Here is a 17,297-nt window from a genome sequence, read left to right as displayed (position 1 = left end):
CAATGCTAACTGCTTCGAGGTGATGTGGAAGACAAGACATTTTCGTTTGGGATATCCCTTTGGAAGACTTTAAGGCAAAATATATTGCCTTCAGTTGGTATACTTTTTGAGAGCTCCTCTCCACTTCTTAAATTTGGATGCCTTCTTTCCTGCCTTATCTTAAGATTTAGAATGCTCTCTAAGTGTTGACATTGGGATATTGTCTTACAGTTGACATATATTTATGCACTTATCTTCTAATGTTCAGGTTGCTTCTGAAGCAAAATATAAACTAACCATGCCGGCTTCCCATTTATATTTTATTCCAGTTGGCAATGCAGCAAAAGAAGAGGTGAAGGCTTTCTTTAATTTCATGGTTATTGTAGTATTTTACCTGAACATTTCTTGGGTCTTCTTATCTGTATTTTACCTTAACACTTCTTGGGTCTTCATATCTGTCACATTGCACCAGTTCACTATCACAATGAGTTGCATTTTCTTATTTTAAAGGTAAAGATTCCAAACCAGAAGGTATCAGCCCATCTCCAATCTCATTGCTACCAGAGGAGAAAGTGTCTTTTGGTCTCTATGCACTATCTGTTTCCTCACTGACAGTGGCAAGGATTAGAAAAGTTTATAACAAATTGGACAGTAAAGCGATAGCCAAGCAGGTAGGTTTGGTCACTTTTTGCACTTGACTGGTTGCGTGATTTAACAGATAGTGTAACATGTAGCTGTGGGCATCGCAGAAACCCTTACATTCACGCCTTATCCAGTATTACATACACAGAAGTGACCACTGGTTATGTTGGATTCATTATAAAACCAGAGCCCTTGTCTGTCTGTCTGTATGCCAGGACTAGATTGGGGCTGAATAATTAAATATTTACGTATTTTTACTTTTTAGTTCCTAAGTGTGTCCTTGTAACCTGTACAGCAAGACAAAGATCCTTGTCTAGCTAGATATGTATGGGTTTGTTCAATCATGAATTCCATCCCCTTCTATCGAGCCTATCATTGCAAATGTGAGAAATAACTATATAGCCTGAAATATTGTAAACATTCCTACTTAGTTCAAAGGTACTATAGATTCTAGCTGAAGTCCACCCATATATGTGTATACATACAGCGAGAGAGAGAGAGATTTCAATTTCCCTTTGCTACACAAACTGAAAGCGCAACAGTTGAATTAACAGTTTTACTTCCAAATTTAGAAATACTAACACAAAATTGATTTTAATAGAATTTGGGACTAGGTTTTTCCTTTGTAAATGTTATTTGTAGCCTACTTTTAAAGATAATTTGGGACTATAGGTTTAACTAAACTTGAATTGAACAACCTAGAAGTATCAACAAACACCAGATCAGTAATCTGAGCAGAATTAAATTGTGTGTATTAACATCCTTACACCTTAATTTGTGAGTTAATTGTTCATAAAGCCTGACCTGTTAGAATTGATCATTGTTCTGTCATTTTGCTGAAATGCATAAAACATTATCAATTTTCTTTATTTTAATTAGTTGGTTGTTTCATCTCATGAGAATGCCACTCCAGTGAAGCTGCTCCACAATTCAGGAGGGCATCTGAATGGACCTGCACGTACAATTGGTGCAGCGCTGATAGGCTATTTGGGTGAGATAACATACAGCTCTTCGATATGCTTAGTTTCAGTGTTTGTACAATTTCACTATGCTCCTGGTGTGTTAATGTGTATGATTCTCTTTCTTTCATGTGATGGAGACTCCTTAAGTGTTTCTAAATTATTCCAAATTCTCTCCTATTTGATTAATGCCTTTTGGGTTTTCATTGTGGTGATATCCTCCTTTACAAGATAAAAAAGTATAACTGCACAGGATTGGAAGCAGTCTCGCATCATTTGACATATATTTATTTTTATTTATTTGCTTTATTTCTGTACCGCATATTTCAGCCCAGACAGGCGACTCTATGCGGTCTGAATGCTTGCTGCCATGCTTATTGTTGCTCCTAGTCTAAGAAGTATATACCTCTCAACAACTTTTGCCAGCTCCTGGTTTTGTCATTGTTCCTAAGACTTAGTCTATACAGAAATGGAAAATTCTTTTGTCCTTGGAATGTTCCTATGGTCCTCTTGTTTCTGAACAGTGTGTACTTGATGATATATATGGGCATTGTTAATTTCTCTTCATATGTTTATAATGGAGTAGTAAGTAGTCTTTTTTTAAAAAAGCAACTGTGCATTGTACTTTCTCTCATTGATTAAATTTTTAATTTTCTTTTATTGTCACCTTACGCTCAGGAGTAAGAACTTTTGTTCCTAAGCCCGTTGCCACTACATTGCAGTATATTGGTGGAGCAGCTGCTATTCTTGGCCTGGTAGCCATGGCATCAGATGTAGAGGGGCTTTATGCTGCTGTGAAGGCCCTTGTGTGTGTGGTAAAGAGCAACCCACTGGCTAGCAAAGAAATGGAAAGAATCAAAGGTTACCAGGTACGTGGGAAGTTAAACACTTGCTCATATGGATTGAACATGTGTATGATTTAGCACGAGCAGGCATTCAACAAAAGAAATGTCTTGCATCTCACCTTAAAATCAGTTGCATGCTTCCGCAGTGTGCCTGTCCTGTAATAGCTTCAAGAAGGACAGCTTTATGGTGAAAGTAAAGTACTGTGGTCAGCATGTCAAATCTGTGACATCTGCTAGCTCAGCAGAGTCTCTTTATCAGCTGTCAAATCAAAGGAAGAACACACAGGAGCCTGAAGAGAAGTAAATGAAGAGAAGCTTCTATTGTTAGGCTAATCAAGGGCATTGGGCCATCTGTGTTTGTTGAAGGGCATTTGATTTGGGTTGCAGTGAGTTTTTCGGGCTGTATGGCCATGTTCTAGAAGCATTCTCTCCTGATGTTTCGCCCACATCTATGGAAGGCACCTTCAGAGATTATGAGATTTGTTGGAAAGAAAGCAAGCGGGGTTTATATATCTGTGGAATGTCCAGGGTGGGAGAAAGAACTCTTGTCTACTTGAGGCAAGTGGGAATGCTGCAATAGATCGTCTTGATTGGCATTAAATGGCCTTGCAATTCAAGGCTTGGCTTCTTTCTGCATGGGGGGATCCTTTGTTGGGAGGTGATTAATTGGCCCTTATTATATCTTGTCTGGAATTTCCCTGTTTTTGAGTGTTGTTCTTTCTATACTGTGCTGATTTTATAATTTTTTAATACTGGTAGCCAGATTGTGTTCATTTTCATGGTTTCTTCCTTTCTGTTGAAATTGTCCAAATGCTTCTCTGTGTAATCTGACATGGTAGTTGTTAGAACGATCCAGCATTTTTGTGTTCTCAAATAGTATGCTGTGTCAAGGTTGGTTCATTACATGTTTTGCTATGGCTAACTTCTCAAATAATATGGACACAACACAGAAATACAGAATTTCAGACAAGAAACACTCAGGGCCAGCTAATCATCTCCCAACAAAAATTCCCCCAGGCAGGAAGCAGCCGGGCTTTGAAACTATTAGGCCATTAAATGCTAATCAAGGTGGCCAATTGCAACATTCACACTTGCCTCAAACAGAGAAGAGTTCTTTTTTCCACCCTGGACATTTCACAGATATATAAAACCCACTTATCTAGTTTCCAACAAACCTCACAACATCTGAGGATGCCTGCCATAGATGTGGGCAAAGCATTAGGAGAGAATGCTTCTGGAACATGGCCCGTAAAACTCACAGCAACCCAGTGATTTCGGCCATGAAAGCCTTCGACAGTGGTATTTGATTTCTTTGGCTGCTACTTAAAAACACACTGATTAGTTTGGACAAATTGAATGGGCTTTCCCTAGCATTCTTCATGTGAACAAAGACTCTGTTTTAACCAAACCTGAGACCCTGTTCACTGCAATGACCCTTAATGTGTACCATATGACAGGGGAAATGCCATTTTGTGTTCATGGCCCATTTGCACTTTGGCTTATAAATATAGGATAGTGCAGAGATCTACATCATTGCATCATTGCTCTGAGGCCACTCTATGAGCTGCTCTGACTACATCTGGTTTAATTTCCATAAGCAACTAGATGCTGTCATTTTGGAATAGATAATAATTCATGGGGCATGAGCATCAGTTTTAGAAAGCATTTTCTTCTAATAATGAAACATTCAGTAAACATTTTGAAACCTCAAAGTAATGAATTCAGAATTATCGAGAATGTATATTTTAAAGTGCAGCTGCCTGCACTTTCCTGGACTCCCTATTATATCTGTTCGAACAGTCAAAGTTTAAATTATAAAAGCCTCTCACTATTGCTTTTCTTCTCAACCACTGCAGTTTGAATAAATTCTTTCAACAAGTCTAAATTACATGTGGAACTAGTAGTTAGCAGAAATCCAAGAATACTCTCTTCAGTTCTAGCTATTCTAGGGCTAATGCCAATTTCATCTTTTTCCACTCTTCCATTGTCATTCTTTGTTCACTAAAAAGGAGTGTACTTGATCTTTGAATTTAAGAAAACACGTCTGTGTGAATAACGCTGCCCAATGGGATAACTTTTTTTAAAAACCCTTGAATATCCAGTGGTTGATATTTCTTTTGTCTGTAAAATGCCATGAGAACTATAAAAGGGAGAAAAAACCCTTGGAACTCATTGTCTCTGTCTTGCTGTCTTTTGTTTCAGTTATTGGCAATGCTTTTGAAGAAGAAGCGCTCTCTTCTGAACAGCCACATTCTCCACCTGACCTTTTCCTTGGTGGGGACTGTTGACAGCGGGCATGAAACATCAATTATTCCAAATTCTACTGCCTTCCAGGACCTGCTTTGTGACTTTGAGGTACTTGGGGCATCTATGAATGCTGGCAATTATTAGGCTCATTAACAAAGCCAGGGCAACTGTGCTCCTTGAAAAAACACATTGCTTTTAAGGACTTTTCATGCGCTTCATGTGCTGGGCAATACATTTTGCAGTTGCCATGCAGAGAGAAATTAAATCACCAATCATGTTGACTGATTGTAATGTAAGCTACTAAAACACACAACACCACTTTGATTCATGCAGAAGGTGAGGCTTGGACTGATCCTCCTTACCAACTGTAAACTGTCCCGAGTCGCCTGCGGGCTGAGAGGGAAAGTATATAAATATAGTAAGTAAATAAACAAATAAATAAATACAAAATAGCAACTTTCCTGCCAGATAATGCTTTGTAGCTATTCTAATAGGAAAGTACAGTGTGGAAAGCTTTGCACAAAAGATTTGTTGTCGGATTTGGTTTCTAGTGAAGCATAAGGGAAACATAAATTAAAATGGACATGAGCAAAGTGTGCTCCAGGGGTCATGTGTGACTCTCACAGGCTGTTTTTTCCTGACCCAGCCTTCTCCCTGTTCCTAGTCTTTTCCTGTTGTCTTCTCCAGTCCACTCAATGAATGAGGCAATAGCTTTTACCTTTCCCCACTCCACTAAAAAAGGAGTTTTAGCTTATGTTTAGCATTGGATTTCAGCTGTCCCAAACTTACCTACAGAAATATCTGGATTCATATAAAGACCTCTGGTATTCAATGGAAAGAAAAGGTGCAGGATGTTTTGGTTTTTTTTTTCATGTCAGGAGTGATTTGAGAAACTGCAAGTCAGTTCTGGTGTGAGAGAATTGGCTGTCTGCAAGGACATTGCCCAGGGGATGCCCAGATGTTTTGCCATCCTATGGGAGGCTTCTCTCATGTCCCTGCCTGAGAAACTGGAGTTGACAGACAGGAGCTCACCCTGCACCCCAGATTTGAACCACCAACCTTTTGGTCAGCAGTCATGCCGGCACAAGGCTTTAACCCGTTGTGCCACCAGGGACTCCTTGCAGGATGGATGACAAGAGACTGGTGCTCAGCAATGCTGCCGATCCCAGGGAAGTAGGTTATACTTTGGAGATTTAGGAGGAAAATACTTTTAAGGAGCACTTTAAAGAATGAAAAGGTTTTGAATATTTGAGGATTTTCAGAATACAGTAAAAATGAAGTAAAAATGTAGAAATAATGGGAGAAAGTGCTGCCAGATGGTTTTCTCCCCCCCCCCCCCCCATTTCATATTTCCCATGTTTATGTTGAAGCAGACTTGTACATTTAACAGTTTGAAAACCTCTAGAAAGAAGTAGGATGCCCTGTTAAGGACTCCCAAACGTCACTTTTCAAATCCCTGCATTGTAGATCAGGTCATCCTAAATGTACCATCAAAATCTTAGGAAGTTGTTGGAGTACTCCACCAGGAAGGTGAGGTGCCAAAGTGGATTTCACACACATAAAATAGCCTGGGATTTAACTCAGACAATCTCAAATGTGTCTCCCTAATACTGCAAATATGAGAGGGTGTGCTTGCTCCTGTTACTGTATTGCTGCTAGCAATTTTTAAACAAATTAAATAACTTCTTTCCTTTTTCTGTTGTAATAATGAACATTTTTCTCATAGTTCAGCCTAGCTACAAAAGCCACATATTATAGGTGTTTATGGTTTTCTGAGAGCTAATCAATTTTATGGGATTTTTTTTTGTCGTGTCAGGAGCAACTTGAGAAACTGCAAGTTGCTTCTGGTGTAAGAGAATTGGCCGTCTGAAAGGATGTTGCCCAGGGCAGGCCCAGATGATTTGATGTTTTATCATCCTTGTGGGAGGCTTCTTTCATGTCCCCGCATGAGGAGCTGGAGCTGATAGTGGGAGCTCATCCGCGCTCTCCCCGGATTCGAACCTGCGACCTGTTGGTCTTCAGTCCTGCCGGCACAGGGATTTAACCCACTGCGACACCGGGGGCTCCCATTTGATGGGATTATTCAATGTCTATATTCTTTTGACATCAGATGGTAATTTCCCTCACGCCCACAGATTGTCACACCAATTTCTTACATAAATGAATAATGAAAACATTATGTCTTATCATCTTTAACTACTTTCCAGGTATAATATTCCTTTGCATGTTCTTTAATGTTAATTCTCTGGAGATGTCACGGTTGGATTAATGATCTGACAACTGATCTAGTATGGAAAGAAAAGAGCAGTTGTTAAAATATTGTGATATCACAAATTAGGCTGTGGAAAATGGGAAGGGAATACTCATACAGAAACAACTGTCTTTCATTGTGATCATATGCAGTCACTTGGCTAAACTGAACAGCATATAACAGTCATAAATTATTTGTATATTTTGTATTTTAGGTATGGCTTCATGCACCTTACGAACTTCATCTTTCATTATTTGAACATTTCATTGAACTTCTTACTGAATCCAGGTAAATCGACAGCGTAGTTTGTGTTATGAATGAACTTGGAAGATGGTTTCATAAACTATATCATTTTGTGAATTTGTAAGCATCCTTCATGGGATGTCTTCTAGAAAAAGAAATTGCAGTGGAGGGGATTAATGATAAAAAGATATAATTTCATTTCAAAAGTCAAATTATTATTAGATAATATGATTGTAACCATGTATAAGTATAGTATAAGGGACTATATACAAATCAGTGGGAATCTCCTTAACCAGTGCTGGCAGCTGTGATGGGCTGGATGAGGGCTAACAAACTGAAACTTAATCCATAGAAGACAGAGGTCCTCTTGGTCAGTTGCGGGGCCAATTGGGGTATAGAATAGCTACCTGTGCTCAACAGTGTTACTCTCCCCCTGAAGACTCAGGTCCACAGCTTGGGAGTCCTCCTGGACTCAGTGCTGGCACTTGAAGCTCAAGCATCATTTGCGGCCGGGAGGGCTTTCGCACAATTAAAACTTGTGTGCCAACTGCACTCATGCCTCGAAAAGTCTGATCTGGCCACAGTGGTTCAATTAGTGCAAAAAGCAGCATCCAGATTTCTAACATGAGCTAACTACAGGGAGCATGCCACTCCCTCGTTAAAGATGTTCCGCTGGTTGCCTGTGTGTTTCCAGGCCCAATTCTACGGTTTGGGTCCAGCCTATTTGCGTGACCGCGTCTCCCCCTATGAACCTCCGGGGAGGCCCTTCTCACAGTCCCACCACCCTTACAAGCACAGGTGGTGGGAAAGTGGGAAAGGGCCTTCTCAGTGGTGGCCCCCCAGTTCTGGAATGCCCTTCCCAAAGAAATCAGACAGGCCCCCTCTCTAGCTACCTTCAGGAAATAATTAAAAACATGGATGTGGAAGCAGGCATTCGGAAATGACTAATTGTAACTTATTATGATTGTGGTTTTTATAGCTGTACAAACACCAAATGGTGTGAACTGTTTTTTCTTCTGCGTGGTACTGTGAAATCCACACCTGTGGTATTTCCCTGCGTCCACGCAGCTGACTCGGATCTTTCTTGAAAGCTTTTCCTAATTAGGGACTCCAGCCCCGCCCATCTACTCCTAATAAAGCCAGGCAGTGGGGCTTGGAGCCTTAATTCCTTTTGTCCGCGAAAGCAGCAACAACTCGGTGTTCTCTCCTAAAACAACTATTGGTTTGACTCAAGGACTCCAGTTTGACTACTCTAACAGACAGCAATTCCAACTTTTGTTCTGGGACCTTTGTTTATCCTATTAGACAAACCCACTCCCTCCCTCTAAAAAACAAAAAAATGCCGTGTCCTCTGAGGCGCAGGCTTTTTTGCCTTTGGCAATGGGCAGTAACTTACCTTCTTTTTCTTCTGTTCCCCTCGCTCAGAAAGCAGGAGGGAAGAAGATTTTTACCAGCCTACCACCCCTTCCAGACCCAGGAACTGGTAGAGCTTGTGGCAACAAACTGCCACTGTGGCTTTGTGCCAATAACTTTGTTTTGGGTTGCAGCCACGCCTCTCAGCTGTCTCTGTTTTTTTAAGGACAGCTTGCTCTCACTGCCCGTGCTTTCTCTGCCCCATTTACCCCAGCAGGCAGTGGACGCTGCAACGATCCCTGCCATGCTTTTGCCCCCCTCAGGGGAGGGGAGGCTCAAGGCAGCCACGCCACCTGTGTGAGTGATGGCTAGCCAAGGCTTTGCCTCCACGCCCATGGCATATAACGCCTTGGAGGGGCCTTTGTGTTGCAACAATTCCTGCCATGCTTTTGCCCCCCTCAGGGGAGGGGAGGCTCAAGGCAGCCACGCCACCTATGTGAGTGATGGCTAGCCAAGGCTTTACCTCCACGCCCATGGCATATAACGCCTTGGAGGGGCCTTTGTGTTGCAACGATCCCTGCCATGCTTTTGCCCCCCTCAGGGGAGGGGAGGCTCAAGGCAGCCACGCCACCTGTGTGAGTGATGGCTAGCCAAGGCTTTACCTCCACGCCCATGGCATATAACGCCTTGGAGGGGCCTTCGGGTTGCAACAATTCCTGCCATGCTTTTGCCCCCCTCAGGGGAGGGGAGGCTCAAGGTAGCCACGCCACCTGTGTGAGTGATGGCTGCCAAGGCTTTGGGTCTAAGCCCATGGAATATAACTCCTTGGAGGGGCCTTCGGGCTACTATCCTCCCTCTGCGTCATGCTGCCTGGGAGCTTCAGTGACGGCTCAGACTGTAAGTACTGTGTCTTTTGGGCCCCATCTCCACTTGGCCCATGCCTCAACAGGTAGGTTGCTACTCTTTTGCATAGGCAAACTGCACCCTCCTCTCCTTTTCAAGGATTTGTAGTCCCTTCTTTTGGTTTTCAGGAGTTTATTAAAACTTTTTCCTAAGCTCATTCTGGTGCTTCCTTCAGCTGCAACCAGTCAATGAGTCTGATGTAGATTCTGACTCCTATGAGTAGCAGATTTCTCCTACTCTTGAGGAGGACTTTTCCATCCCAGCTTCCTTAGGGGATGTGTTACCTAATTTTTCCTCCTTGATTGCTTAGAGGATCTGCTTTTCTCAGTTGAGCAACAGCAGAAACAAGCTCCAAGTACAGTTCTCCCAGTTCTCCCAGCACTTCCATGTTCGCTTAAGCTTGGAGAAAAACAAAGGGCAACTCCTGTATCTGTGTCTGGAATTTCTAAGTTTGTAAATGCACTTTACTGCATACGCACCTCTTCAGCAGAGTGGTTAGTTAAGCCTACTAAACTGAACTTTATTGTGGTCAGAGTTGTTTAATCCACTGTGATAAGAAGATCCACCCCACTGCTAGCCTACTCACTTGCATGATTCATTACCATGCTTGTATGGCAGCCTATCAGGTGCTCTTGTGGCATAGCTCAGCACCTTCTTTGGATCTTCTTCCCCTACAACATCAACAGCTCCCAAGGGCTTTCTGTCAGTAGTATCTCACCTTAGCTTCTCATCACAACGCTACAGCTAAGCACAGCACCGATACAGTACTAAAGGTGTTTGCTGCTGTTGCAGCAGCCATCCACCAGCATGTGTAGATCCTCTACCCTCTCCAAAGAAGGCAGAGCAATGGCAGGATAACTGCCCATGGCAGAACATAGCCTGCTTCTAAGTTTGGCTTTTTACCACAATCTAGCCTAGATTGTGGTGGCCAGCCCCTCAGCTTAATTATCCAGGGGTGACAACAAACTAAAGGGAAGAAGAAGATCAGGGCCAATAGTTTTTTCGCATGCATTTTCTCTTCTTTCATAGCCTCCAACCCTTCAGCTCCAGTTTTTGGAGCTCCACCTCATCATTTTTAGATGCATGGCATTAGATCTCTTCTCACTCATGGGTGTTGGAGATTACAGAGCATGTTTATGCAATTGAATTTTTCAAACTGTCCCCAGTAGGGACTCTACGGGCCACTCCTCCTCCTGTGTTCTAGCAGGAGGTAATTACTTTGTTTCAAAAGGAGCAGTAGCTTCTTTACATCTTTCTATGTTTCCTTCTTTTTCCTTTTCCCCAGCTGTTTTTTGGTTTCCAATAAAGGCAGTGGGCTTTGGCCAGGTTTGGACCTTACAGGATTTTATGCATATATTGCATATTGCAAATTTCAGGTATTGTCATTACCAACCATCCTCCCTCTGTTATCCAGCAAGACATGGGTCAGGCTTTTTCATTTCAAGTTCTTCATTCTGGTATCTCCACAGCTCCACAGGTGTTACTAAGGAGATGGCTGTATGCCGGTTCATCCCTGGGTGCACGGGGTAGTACTTTACCCCTATATTTATGGCTGGTTGCTGGTGCACAGTCCTGTGAGTATCTACAGAGGAACATTCACTTTACTCTGTCTTTATAGCAGACGCTTGGTCTTTTTATCAACAAGGTAAAATCTCTTCTTCAGCCTATCCAAACAACCAATTCATTGGGCCTGTATTGGACTCTTGGCATGCAAGGGCCTACTTGCTAGCAGACAGGTTTCTGAATCTGCATTCATTAGCTCTTTGAGTCTGGCAGATGCCATACATCCATGCCAAGGATGTCCAGTGCTTTTTGGGACACATGGCATTCACCACAGCTGCCACTCCTGTCTCCTGTTTGCACCTTCGGCCTCTCCAGAATTGGTTTCTTCGGGCACTTCATCCCATGCAGGATGAGCCCAATGAATGTGTCATTGTCCCTCTAGCCATCCTCAGGTCTCTCAACTAGTGGACTCATCGCTCCAATCTCTGTGTGGGCGATGTTAGCAACCGACACTTCCCTCTCAGTGTGGTGAGCTCACCTTAAGGGTCACACCATCCATGGTCCTTAGGCGGCCATAGAGGGCATGGAGCACATCAACTATTTGGAGTTACTCGCAGTAGAAATGGCACTGCACCTTATCTCTCATTTGCTCATGGACAGTATTGTCCACCTTACTACCACCACCACGATTGTGATTTGCTTGCCCTCATCATCAGAATCTGGGACTGGTATACCATAACCATCAGTGCCATTCATCAAGAACTCTCTTGCTGGCTCCCTCAGTCAGACAGTTTATACTGACCGCTAATGGTCCCTTCCTCCTTCCCAGGCATGGGAACTCTTTGTCAGATGGCACACTCCCCTTCTGGACTTGTTTGCCTCTCCCGCCAACATGAAGTGCCAATTCTTTGGAGCACGTCTTGCCTCCACCAGACAGGCTGTTGGGAGATGCCTTTCTCCTGGATTGGACATCCACCCTCCTGTACATCTTTCCACTATTGCCAGTGCTGTCCAGCGTGGTCTCTCGTCTTCAAGCAGAGCAGGTAGATTGCATTCTCATCACACCATGGTGGCCCCGCCAGCCATGGTTTGTCATTCTGCTCCAACTTGCAGGCAGCTGTTCCATTCAGTTGCCACTCAGGCCAGACTTGCTGGCTATGGGCAACAGCCCAGTCCCGTACTCCCAGGTCACTCAGTTCCGGTTGACGGCGTGGCAGCTCCAGCCTCAGCCCTCTCTCAACCAGTAAAGGGCATTTTGGACCTTGACCTGAGACCTGCCACTAAACATTGTTACATTTGTAAGTGGTGTCATTTTTGCATTTTTTTCACAAAAGCAAGGGGTTCAGCCTCTGTCTGCTTCCACTTCCCTCCTCCTGGATTTTTTGATCTCTCTGTCAGATTCAGGACTCTCATTATCATTCTTGAAGGTCAATCTGGCAAATATAGATTCGTTTAGAAGCGAGCATTCTCTTCCCTCTCCTTTATCCGATCCTCTTGTAAAGAGATTTCTGCAAGGCTTTACAAATTTCTGGCCCCAAGTAGGCCTGTGCCCCCCTCTTGGAGGTTGGAGGTTGTTCTTTTCGCCCTTACGAAACCACCATTTGAGCCAATGGTCACTTCTGACATGTTCCATCTATCATGGAAAACGGCATTTTTAGTGCCTATTACTTTTGCTTGTCGCGCTAGCGAGCTTATGGCTCTTGAGTCGATAGTCCTTACCTGAAATTTCATAAGGATGTCATGCTGGGCACAGACATTTCCTTCTTACCTAAGGCAGCATCATAGTTTCATATGTCTCAGGACATTGTCCTTCCAACCTTATTTCCAAATCCTTCTACTCCCCTGGAGCAGTCTTTGCACCTTCTTGATGTGCGGAGGGCTCTTGCTTTTTATGTCCACCGCACAGCTCCATTACGGAAGTCCCTACGACTTTTTGTTAAGTACCGTAGGGATACTGTGGGCCTTCCTGTTTCTACCCAGAGGTGGCGGCCTGGATAGTTGCAGCTATCCGGCTAGTTTGCGAAATGGCAGGACTGGACTTACCTGTTCAGATCCATGCTCATTCCACTAGAGCATTGGCACCCTCCATGGTTTTTTTTGCACAGTGTACCTCTGCATGATATCTGTCGAGTGGCCATATGGTCACCACCGCATACTTTTGTCTCCCATTATAAATTGGATTTAGCTGCCAAGAAGGAGGCGGCTTTTGGGAGAGCAGTACTTTTTTCTGCACTAGCATGACACCCGCCATCCGTGGGACTGCTCGCTAGTCTACCACAGGTGTGGATTTCACAGTACCACGCAGAAGAAAGTAAGGTTGCTTACCTGTAATCATGTTTCTTCTAGTGGTAACTGTGAAATTCACACAACCCGCCCATCCTCCCCACATTCTGTCATGCCTTTTATCTCCGACTGTCTTTCGCGGTACGGAATTAAGGCTCCAAGCCCCACTGCCTGGCTTTATTAGGAGTAGATGGGCGGGGCTGGAGTCCCTAATTAGGAAAAGCTTTCAAGAAAGATCCGAGTCAGCTGCGTGGACGCAGGGAAATACCACAGGTGTGAATTTCACAGTTACCACTAGAAGAAACATGATTACAGGTAAGCAACCTTACTTTCCCTGGTGCAGAATATGTTTTTTAAATCCAGCAAAAAATTAATTATGTATTTTACTATGGTTTGTTGTATTTTTTTATTTTGTCATTTTGTATGTTGTTGTTGTTGTTTTGGTCTTGTTTTTCTTTTAAAAAATTTATTATTACTATTGTATAATACATAGAAACATTCCATCTTTGAAAATAACATTCAAAATTACTATTGTATAATACATAGAAACATTCCATCTTTGAAAATAACATTCAAAATACCAGCTTTTGGTGGCGGGATTGGGGAAAAAGTTGTTTTGGTCTTGTAATTATTTCTGTAAGCCGTTCCGAGTCCTGTTGGAGAGGGGGTGAACTATACGTTATTATTATTATTATTATTATTATTATTATTATTATTATTAAACTGTCCTCTTTTTTTTCCAGTGAGGCAGCAAAGAATGCAAAATTGATGAGAGAGTTCCAGCTAATCCCGAAACTGTTGCTGACTCTACGCGATATGTCTTTGTCTCAACCAACAATTGCTGCTATTAGCAATGTACTGAGCTATTTGCTTCAAGGATTCCCCAGCAGCAACGATCTTCTCAGGTACCATGGATTCACTCTTGAGTTTCCTTCTGCAAATACCAGATGGTGTGCTTGCATGCCCTTTTATGTGAGAACACACTTTCTTTTTCATTTCTCCTTATTTCCCTGCATAGACACATAGCTCTTTTATGTGAGCATGAGTATTCCTGAGCAAGAGAAGGAATCCTTGCCGTAAAAAATAAGCAGGATTGCATCTTATTGGCCTACAAAACTTAAATATCCCTAATATGCTTATTTATGCTTTTGAAATGTAGTAATCTATGTCAAGGTGTGTAAAATTTTAAAATTTTAATTCAATCTAAAAAAGTTTATTAGAGAAAGTAGATAAAAAAGGGAAACATTGTAATTCCAAAAAGGTCAGTAGAATAGAAAATACAAAATAGCAGTAATCTAAAAATGACAAGGAACATAAAGCCAAGGAACCCAGAATCCACAGCAGTACTCCAAACATAAATCCATGAACATAAAAAAAGAACTTTCCCAAGTTAAACTCTCCCAAGGAAACATAGGCATAGACAAGAACAGGAAAGTTGAGGATGCTTGAACCAAGAAGTTGAGAGCAGACACAGGAGAACAATCTCCTATAGCAACATTGTCACCTCTAAAAGGCTTGAAAACAATCACTAATTTCAGCACTCCAAACCACCCATAACATTATGCCTCACACACCTGGATCTACTCTCAGGCTTATTTCTGACTTTCTGAGAAAATCGCGTTTGCCAACTTTTAACACGCTGCATTCTCAGGTCTAATCTAAGTTCCCTTGAAGCCTCCCCACTGGTCTAAAGCTGTTTCTTCAGGGAATTTGTACTTTGATTTTCCCCTGTTGCCTGGGAACGAACTGAAGAATCCAAAACATCTGCCTGCAATTTCCTCCAATCACTCACAGACTCTTCACTTTGAAATCCCTCATCCTCTGAACATTCAGAAAATTCCTCTGGTGCTTGCCAGACTACAACAAGTAATTGGATGTGTTATTCCTCTCACCCTTGCCCTACTTACAGTATTCATGTGTTTTTATATATCGCATCCTTAACTGTATTTGTTATGCAGGATAAACAATTTTAGATGTGATTGAAATTGGCCACTGATTAATGTATTACTATTATTATTAATATATTATTAATTTTATTTCTTACCCGCATTTCCTTGTGGCTAAAGGCATGTTAAAACGTATCTAAATACACATCATTACATTAAATGCACATATTAAAACAATACATATATTACAACACAGAGAACAATGATTAAATTATAGCAGAAACAAGACATGAGTTTAAAATCGATGATGTAAACTGGCTGGGAAGACTGAGTTAGACTTTAGTAGGCAACCCCCCCCCCCCCCAATGCCTCTTAGTAATATTTATTTTTACTCTGCTGTTGATACTGAGTAATGAGAAATTAAACTCCAACTGTCACACATGTGCATGCCATTTCTCCTCCCTCTATCCTTCAAGGTTTGGACAGTTCATCTCTTCTACTTTGCCTACATTTGCAGTCTGTGAGAAATTTGTAGTCATGGAGATGATCAGTGAAGAAAAGCTTGATACTGGTAAGTAGATTCAGGGGAAACAGGGGGGAAAGAGAACTCACTTGAGACATGTTCACTCATTACCATGGATGATCATCATCTTATTTTTAATATACTTATAGTTACTAACTTTAGAGTGGTCATCTTACAATAATGTACTCAAGAACTGTTGTTCTCATCCTATGTATTTTCTACCTCATTATGCTTTATGGAGCCCCTGGTGGTGCAGCGGGTTAAACTGCTTAGCTGCTAAGCTTGCTGACCAAAAGGTCAGGAGTTCGAACCAGGGAGCAGGGTGAGCGCCTACTGTTCGCCCCAGTTTCTGCCAACCTAGCAGTTTGAAAACATGCAAATGTGAGTAGATCAATAGGTACCACTTCGGCAGGAAGGTAACGGCACTCCATGCAGTCATGGAGCCACATGACCTTGGAGGTTTCTATGCCGGCTCTTCAGCTTAGTAATGGAGAAGAGTAGCACCCCCCAGAGCCGGACACAACTAGACTTAATGTCAGGGGAAACCTATACAAAGTAATACAATTGCAGGTAGTGTGCAGTAAACAAGTTGTTTTGATACAATAAGGGTGGATAAGTTAGAAATAGTCCCCTCATCATGTCTGGAATATGTCTTATTATCCCCCCCCCCCCCCCCCCCGCAAAAAAGAACATAGTTTTAATTCAGACTTGCTTTGCAGAATTTGTTTTTATGCAATTTACTCTTCACTGCAAATTTACTGGTGAATTTTGCTCTGTTCTGTCTGTGGCTCCCTTCAATTCTGTACTCTAGGGGAAGAAAAAATTTCACGTGGAGAATTCCTGTTGAAGCAGGTTTCAGCCTTATAATGTTTACCATAAAATCAGAAAAATATTTGAAAACTAGCCATATTATGTGTGTTTATATATGCATTATGCACATCCATAAGCCTTGGTGAAAATGGACATTATCTTAGATAATAGAGTACTTCTTCACTTCAGAATGGAATTAGTCATGAATGTTGTGTTTAGGAACAGAGGAGGATTTTGGAGGTCTTGTTTCTGCAAATCTCATTCTTCTGAGAAACCGATTGCTGGACATCTTGCTTAAGCTCATATACACATCTAAAGAAAAGACAAGTGTCAACTTGCAGTAAGTATAGTTGTCTTAAATTTTGGTGGAAATTATATTTTAGCAATGGCAATGGGTTAATTATAAAATATGACTGCAGACCATATGACCAGATCTAGGAGTATTCAGAACTCAGACTCCATTTTAGAAAGACATAAGCCACCAGACTTTCAGACAGAGACTCTATTAGACTCTCAGAACAGAGAGATGCTTCAGACTTTGGACTGTTAAGATTCTAAGAAAGATGCTCTGTGTTGTCTGCACAGAGAAACTACTCAAAATCTGTAACTGGATTGTTATGCAATGTACCTGTATGCTGAATACATGAAGTTTGTGAGTAAACCAACTATGTTGTTTTAACTAAGACTACTTATTTTGGTCTCTTGAGAGCATGATCTAAAATCAAAAATAAGGGAGAGTAGATGTTTTTGGAGAACTGAAAATAACACTTCTGAAACTCTGCTGTTTTTTGTGCATTGGCATATCTTTATTCTTAACAGTTCAAAGAGATATCTAGGTATATCAGTCTAACAGCTGAGAAACCTAATAGT

General features: G+C 41.9%; 1 protein-coding gene across 5 annotated transcripts in view; it reads left to right on the top strand.

Moving 5' to 3' along the window:
- WDFY3 (WD repeat and FYVE domain containing 3) overlaps window positions 1-17,297 on the top strand; it is a 166,132-nt gene that overhangs the window by 83,084 nt on the left and 65,751 nt on the right. For 4 of the 5 annotated variants that reach the window (XM_060779296.2, XM_060779294.2, XM_060779292.2 and 1 more), the window contains 8 exons: window positions 490-650; window positions 1,501-1,612; window positions 2,259-2,449; window positions 4,628-4,780; window positions 7,138-7,211; window positions 13,952-14,113; window positions 15,571-15,665; window positions 16,647-16,767. In XM_060779296.2, coding sequence (XP_060635279.2) covers window positions 490-650; window positions 1,501-1,612; window positions 2,259-2,449; window positions 4,628-4,780; window positions 7,138-7,211; window positions 13,952-14,113; window positions 15,571-15,665; window positions 16,647-16,767 — 1,069 coding nt within the window. The remainder of the gene's footprint in view (window positions 1-489; window positions 651-1,500; window positions 1,613-2,258; window positions 2,450-4,627; window positions 4,781-7,137; window positions 7,212-13,951; window positions 14,114-15,570; window positions 15,666-16,646; window positions 16,768-17,297) is intronic. The other variant, XM_060779293.2, reaches the window with a different exon arrangement.

Source organism: Anolis sagrei, chromosome 5 (assembly GCF_037176765.1).
Source record: "Anolis sagrei isolate rAnoSag1 chromosome 5, rAnoSag1.mat, whole genome shotgun sequence".
Lineage (NCBI taxonomy): Eukaryota > Metazoa > Chordata > Lepidosauria > Squamata > Dactyloidae > Anolis > Anolis sagrei.
This window is presented reverse-complemented; position numbering and strand designations above follow the sequence as displayed.